General features: G+C 50.2%; 1 protein-coding gene across 1 annotated transcript; it reads left to right on the top strand.

Moving 5' to 3' along the window:
- The first annotated feature begins 254 nt into the window (after nucleotides 1-254).
- On the top strand, nucleotides 255-1625 carry LOC123168639 (protein PHOSPHATE-INDUCED 1-like). The gene has a single exon (XM_044586518.1). The coding sequence runs from the start codon at nucleotides 459-461 to the stop codon at nucleotides 1398-1400; it is 942 nt and encodes a 313-aa protein (XP_044442453.1). The 5' UTR covers nucleotides 255-458; the 3' UTR covers nucleotides 1401-1625.
- The last annotated feature ends 5440 nt before the right edge of the window (nucleotides 1626-7065 follow it).

Here is a 7065-nt window from a genome sequence, read left to right as displayed (position 1 = left end):
GTCGTTCCCACGTCCCTAGGTTCTCAAATGGTAGTTAACCTCCAGTAGCTAGCAGATGCTTTTTTCTAAGATACTCCATCGCGTAGAACTCATCTGCACTGCTTGGTCACAAGTTCATTCATTCAAATTCTAGGAGTGGAGGTTAACTAGCATTCCAGCAAAATCGCTGGCGATCACTGGACTGCAACTTACGTTCCGGACATGCGAAGACGCGGGAAATTCTTGAAGCGAGATTTCCATATGGATCTTTATGTAGCAATGCATCCATCTCGTACTTGCAACGTACAAAACCCCTAGAGTCAAGATTGCCCGCTGCTTGGCCTCCAAGGCTCCGGCTCGATCTGATCAGTGACCACAAAGGAAGGCCTCCAATTTTAGTCCCCTAGAAATAGCCTACTACTCACAGGCTCAAGATCACAAAATCTCGTACAAATTTCTCCATCGAGTCCAGGAGATCGATGGCGTCTGCTCTTGGTGGCTTCCATCTCCGAGGCCATGCTCTGGTGGTGCTCGTGGTAGCGGTGCTGAGCCTAGCACATCGCTCCATGGGGGCCAGGAGGCTCATGGAGCTGTACGAGCCGGATCCCAGCGAGCAACTCACGTACCACAACGGCACCGTGCTGGGCGGCGACATCCCCGTGTGCGTCCTCTGGTACGGGCGCTTCACGGCGGCGCAGAAGGCCATCGTGTCCGACTTCATAGCGTCCCTCGCCGCCGCGCCGGGAGACTACCCCGTCCCGTCCGTGCCGCAGTGGTGGAGCAGCATCGACCGGCTGTACCTCGCCAAGGCGGAGGCGGCAGGCAAGAAGGCGCGGGTGATCCTGTCCGGCCAGGTCTCGGACGAGGGGTGCTCGCTGGGGAGGAGCCTGACGCTGTCCCAGCTCCCCGCGCTGGCGGCCGCGGCGAAGCCCGCGAAGGGCGGCGTCGCGCTGGTGCTCACGGCGCAGGACGTGGCCGTGGAGGGCTTCTGCATGAGCCGGTGCGGCATGCACGGGTCGGACGCCAAGGCCGGGACGGCCTACGTGTGGGCCGGCAACTCGGCGGCGCAGTGCCCCGGCCAGTGCGCGTGGCCGTTCCAGCAGGAGGAGCCGCCGGTGCTGCCGCCCAACGACGACCTGGGCATGGACGGGCTCGTGATGAACGTCGCCAGCATGCTCGCGGGCGCGGTGACCGACCCATTCGGCGACGGGTTCTACCAGGGAGAACACGAGGCGCCGCTGGAGGCCGCGACGGCGTGCCCGGGGGTCTACGGCAATGGCGCGTATCCCGGCAATGCTGGCGAGCTGCTGGTGGACAAGGCGACCGGAGCTAGCTACAACGCCAACGGGGCTCACGGGAGGAGGTACCTGCTGCCCGCGTTGTACGACCCCGCTTCATCCGAGTGCGCAACGCTGGTTTGAAGAAAGAAACGCGTCGTCATGGAGTGCGAAGCCAACGGCAGGATCGCATGACATCGAGATATGGAAGTTATGTGCAAATGTTTCTTTTTCGATAATCAGGGGTTCTCCTCCAGCTCCATTTCATATAAAATGGAATCAGAAAATTTAGAAACAACACTCACTCACACCACTCACTATTTTGTGGAGAAACAACCTTCAGATACAGGACTCGTACAGCAGCAGAAATCAAACATACGGAGGGAACATATTACAACGCTCAGGCCCGATAACATGAATGCTATCATCGAGCTGTGGATGCCTCTTCAGAAACTCCATTGTCCATGTATGGTTGCATGTTGACGTGTGCCTTTTTTATGCATGATTATTGTGAGGTGGCATACCAGCATGTCAAGATACTATTTAGGTTTTCCGGCTCAAAAAAAGAAGATACTATTTAGGTTTATATAGCAAAAGGGTCTGTGCGTTGCAACGGGAGAAAGGAAATTCTTATCATAAAAAATAATTTTGCAAAGGAAAATTTGCCGCACATTCTTCTCCGTGGAGCAATAGTCTTTCTTAAATATGCCCATGTGTTGCGACGGGAGAAAACACAATAAAACGACCCAAAACCCTGCCCATTTGCTCCACCCAAACACACAGGTCCACGTCCTCTATTTCCACATCCTCCATTTGAACACAACACCCCATTCGTGTTACGGCTTATTCTCTCCCTATGTATTTTGTTGATTGCAATGAATGACAACATATTAGAAACTAAAATAATGTAACTAAAAATCAAGTGTCCACAATATTCTCATAAAATGCAAATGTTGAAAGGCTACGCTACACAATATAGTATAAAGCGGAATTAACATCGGGGCTAGATTTCATGTTTGTGGGAGTAACACAGTCCCTCTTTAACTATTATGACTAAAAAATTGACAGGTCTCGCTTTGGTCACAAATCCAAATACACCCCAAAATATTCACATTGACGAAGTGCTTGAGCATGTACTTGAACTTAAATTGGAGCGAACAGTTTGACGTGTCCAAACTGGATCACCTTTCCCGTTCATTTTCACGCCAACAATTTGGCGAGACGCGGGCGGCCGGATGGGTCGCCAATTTCTTGGCGCATCAATGCTTTGGCAGTGCTAGCTTCGGCGGCATCCAAACAGCCACCGGCAGGCAGTGGCGCGCGAGGCAGACCGAATCGGCGACACAGGGCTAGTCGTCCGTGATGGCTGAAGCTTTGGGAGGCTTGGTTCATGCATTCCTGTACGTACGATCTTTCACAGCTACAGCACCAATGGAGATGCATGCATCGAGGACGAAAATGTCACGGCACAAGGGCCTGTCAAGGACAAACAATCGTATTACACTCTCTCTTTCCACAGTGTACTAACGAGCCTTGACACCAAAAGATTCTCTACGGACCTCTTTAGGGACGTACTCCCTCCGTCCCAAAAATCTCGTCTTAGATTCGTCTAGATACGGATATATCTAATACTAAAACGTGATTTGATATATCCGTATTTAGACAAATCTAAAACAAGAATTTTAGGAAGTACAATAGGACAAGAGCCGTTTATTCGCTCCACAAATTAGACCACAGCATATAATGATGTACGACCGGATGTCAGCTTTGGCGAGATGTACTGTTTGGAACAGGCACTGGCTGACCATGTCTTTGTTCTAAACTTAAGATCATGTAAACTCTTGAGACAAGCAAGCGACCAGATTAGTCAATTATGCATTTAAGCCTCCCTAAAAGGACAGAACACACTATTGAGATGTTTATTATTGATTTCTATCGGCCCTCAAAACTATTCAATGATAATTACACCTACAAATTCCCCATTAGTAGCAAATTCTTTGATTTGTAGAGTTGTGGTACATGTATGTATGTAAGGAATTTGTATTATGTCTTCAGGGAATATTTTCATTAACTCAAATCTCCTTATCCGTAGCCAAGATCTACCCCAAGTTATTGTGGTAACCAATCCTGCCGAATGTGCCAAAGCATGATATTGCATCCTTAATTTTCAAGAGACTTTTGCTAGTAATACCTACTCACTGCATTTTTTACTCTGCATATTTTAAAAACCGGAAGCAAAAGATTTGCCTCATATATTAATCAAGCAGAAAAGAGTTGCCCAAACCAGGTGAAAATTGGGTCAACCCACTGAGCGGCATACCCCCCCCCTCCTACAAAGAAAGGCTCGTCGAGGTAGCACAAAATTGCCATCCGCATGATCATTTTATACTGCATGATCATTTTTTAACTGCACGTTGAATGCTTTTGAAATTTTAATATAATTAATTTCGTAAATATATTATTTTGATGCCCATTAACCACCTCAAGCAAAGTAGATTGGTAACCGAGCCCCTGCCCACCGCCATGCACTACTCCGGCACCGGCGTCCACCGCACCCTGCGCCCATGCCGCGGCTCACTCCGACCGCGGCGGCCACCACCCACCTCCCACCCGCACCCACTCCCTCCCTGAGCACCATGACGGCGAGCCTGAGATCGGTGATGAAAGATCGTGGATGTTGCCTGGGGGGGGGGGGGGGGGGGAATAGGCACTTTAAAATAATTACGGTTTAGGCTTGAACAAATGCGGAATAAACCTAGCGGTTAATTTGTCAAGCACAAAACCTAAAACAACTAGGCTCACCTATGTGCACCAACAACTTATGCTAAGCAAGATAAGCAACTATGTGATAGCAAGATATATGACAAAGAACAATATGGCTATCACAAAGTAAAGTGCATAAGTAAAGGGCTCGGGTAAGAGATAACCGAGCCACGCGGAGACGACGATGTATCCCGAAGTTCACACCCTTGCGGATGCTAATCTCTGTTTGGAGCGGTGTGGAGGCACAATGCTCCCCAAGAAGCCACTAGGGCCACCGTAATCTCCTCACGCCCTCGCACAATGCAAGATGCCATGATTCCACTAAGGGACCCTTGAGGGCGGTCACCGAACCCGTACAAATGGCAACCCTTGGGGGCGGTCACCGAACCCGTACACTTTGGCAACCCTTGGGGGCGGTCACCGGTACCCGTCAAATTGCTCGGGGCGATCTCTGCAACCAAATTAGAGACCCCGACGCTTGTCCGGAGCTTTACACCACAATGATCGAGCTCCGAACACCACCAACCGTCTAGGGCGCCCAAGCACCCAAGAGGAACAAGCTCAAGGGTACCAAGCACCCAAGAGTAATAAGCTTCTCAACTTGTGTGACACCCAAAATTTTAATTGGATTTTTCAAAAGATTTTATTTGACTTGAGGGAGGTGATTTAAATTTCTCTTCCAAAGAAACCTCCCTTTCAATATTTTTTTTGGCAAGAATTTTGTTTATTCACCCAAGACTTGCTTTTGGTCTTGGAGGTCCTTGCCTTTTTATTTTGACTCAAGACAAAATACTTTTCACTTGAGAAAAATGCCTTTTGAAAATCTCTTTGAAATTTGCACTATGGCTTTTGGAATGATCCTTTACCACTTTCAACAATTCCCTCTTGCCATGGCCTTAGTGCAAATCCACTCTCCTAAACCTTCCCTCATCTTTGGATCATGTTTTGCATCAAATCCAGCAAGATGTACCTCTCCATATAAGTATTTTTCCATTTAAATCTTATCAAATAAATTTCTGTCTTCTACCCTAGCCCTTGGAGATTTGCAAAGGAGCTACCATCTCTGCTTTGATTTTTGCCCCCAAACCAACTCCCCTTCCTAGTCCTTTGAACCCTCAACCAAGATCCATGAAGATCCACTGGTCTTCAGTTCAAATTTTTCAAACTACACTTGCTGCAAGTTTGGACCAGATTTGTCAAATTTGGTGAAATTCATTCAAATCCTTCTCCAAATATTCCAAGTAAAATCAGGCAGCCTCTGGGTACATTGAGTGGTCACCTCACCAAGTCCCAGCCCCAGGAAATTTTTTCTCATTGCCAAATCATTCTGTCGAACACCTGCAGTGCATTGTCAATGTCAAGTTCAGTAAAGTTCAGAAACAGTTTCAGTACACTGTCGTTTTCTTCAGAACTGGTTGTCGATCTCGACAGTGCCTCGATGTCGCCTTGCTCCCCGTCCCCTCCCCCTTGTTCCTGCACCGCACGAGCGCCTGGACGCTTGCGAACGTCGGCGACGAGCAGGAGGAGGTGCGCCGCCCCGTGACCGACGCCAGCGGCGGCTTTGCGGCCGCCAGAGAAAGGCGCGGCGCCGACGGCGCCACCCAGCGCCGCCCAAGCCACCGGAGCTCGCCGCGTGGCCTTCCACTCCCCAGAACGCGCTGCCATCTTCGTCGTGAACCGCTGGGCGCGGAGCGCGCTCTCTGCCGCCGACGTGCCCGTGCGGCCACTCCACCATGGACCAACGCCATTACGCCAAGACCAACTCAGTTTAGCAGTGGAACGACACCAGTAAACCTCACTGATGCTGCCTGGCCACTCAAACCACCTGCTCAACCACTACCTCGCCGTAATCGCTCGCCGGAGATTCTCCGTTCACGGCCACCCCCTCGATCCGCCTATAAATAGAGGCCCCGAGCTTCAACTCAAACTCACACCACCTCTGCACTCCACCTAGAGCACGCCTAGCCACTGGAAGAGCCCCGAGGAGGTCTCCTTCCTCGACTCCGGCCGCCGCGACCCGCCACGGGATCCAGCTCGATTCGCCCCCGTGCGTGCACCTCCGCCTCCCATCTCTTGCCAGTAGCTTCCCTATGCATCCACTCTTCTGACCCGCGCTTCAATTTGAGGTTTGCAGCTCACCACCGGAGTTCCCCACCATCACCCGAACCGCCGTCCGCCGGAGAAAGTGTCGCCGTCGACGTGGTGCTCTCCGTCGGTCGAGTCCACCACCCACCGACGCGGAAGGACACGCTGAAGCTCTTGGTACCCTCCGATCTTCCTGACTCGCCGTGGTTCGATGCTGGCGTCCACCGCAGTCTTCGGGCGCCGGCGAGCTTTTTAAACCTGACATGTGGACCCCCCATGTCAGCCTCTGTTCTATTCTCCCTCGAACCGTTTTCTGTTGGCGCCTTCGGGCAAAATACGTTTTCCCTTTTAGCTGGCGCATTTCTTTCCGAAGCGTTTTCTGTTTTCTTAGTTTAAACCCTGGAACTTTTCTGTTTCATTACAGATGAGTCCCTGGACAGAAACCTTTATAACTTTTTAATAAAAAGGGATTTTTGAGTGATTCTTTTTCTGACAGTCTTAAAATTTTGTCTAGTTTTTTATGGGATTTATTTGGAAATTTTTTGGAGAAATTTGTATGCACGCGTTGGTTTTCACGTTAGTGCGCGTTTTCGTTATGCCGTAGGTTCCGGAAGAGGTGACGGAGCCGCGAACTTCGCCGAGCTAGACTCCGACTTCTCCGAACCAGGCAAGCATGTTTGAACCTTTGATATGATAGGTGTTTTGCATGTTTGCGTGACAGTTTGTGCGTGGCATATGAGTGTCAGTGAGTACCTCGTTGCTTGTGAGGCAACTACCCGCTTTTTTCCAAAGTCGCGATGATCTCTGGTGAGAGATGGCCTAATCATGTGGTGACATGAAGGGCAGCAAGGTGGTACTGTTGTAGCATACCAGCCTTGCGTCATCCGACGAATTCCGACGTTAACGTGGACGGAGTCACGTTATCGTTCTTTTCCCCTCCGTGCTGCCACATGTTTCATTT

This window comes from Triticum aestivum, chromosome 7D (assembly GCF_018294505.1).
Source record: "Triticum aestivum cultivar Chinese Spring chromosome 7D, IWGSC CS RefSeq v2.1, whole genome shotgun sequence".
NCBI lineage: Eukaryota > Viridiplantae > Streptophyta > Magnoliopsida > Poales > Poaceae > Triticum > Triticum aestivum.
This window is presented reverse-complemented; position numbering and strand designations above follow the sequence as displayed.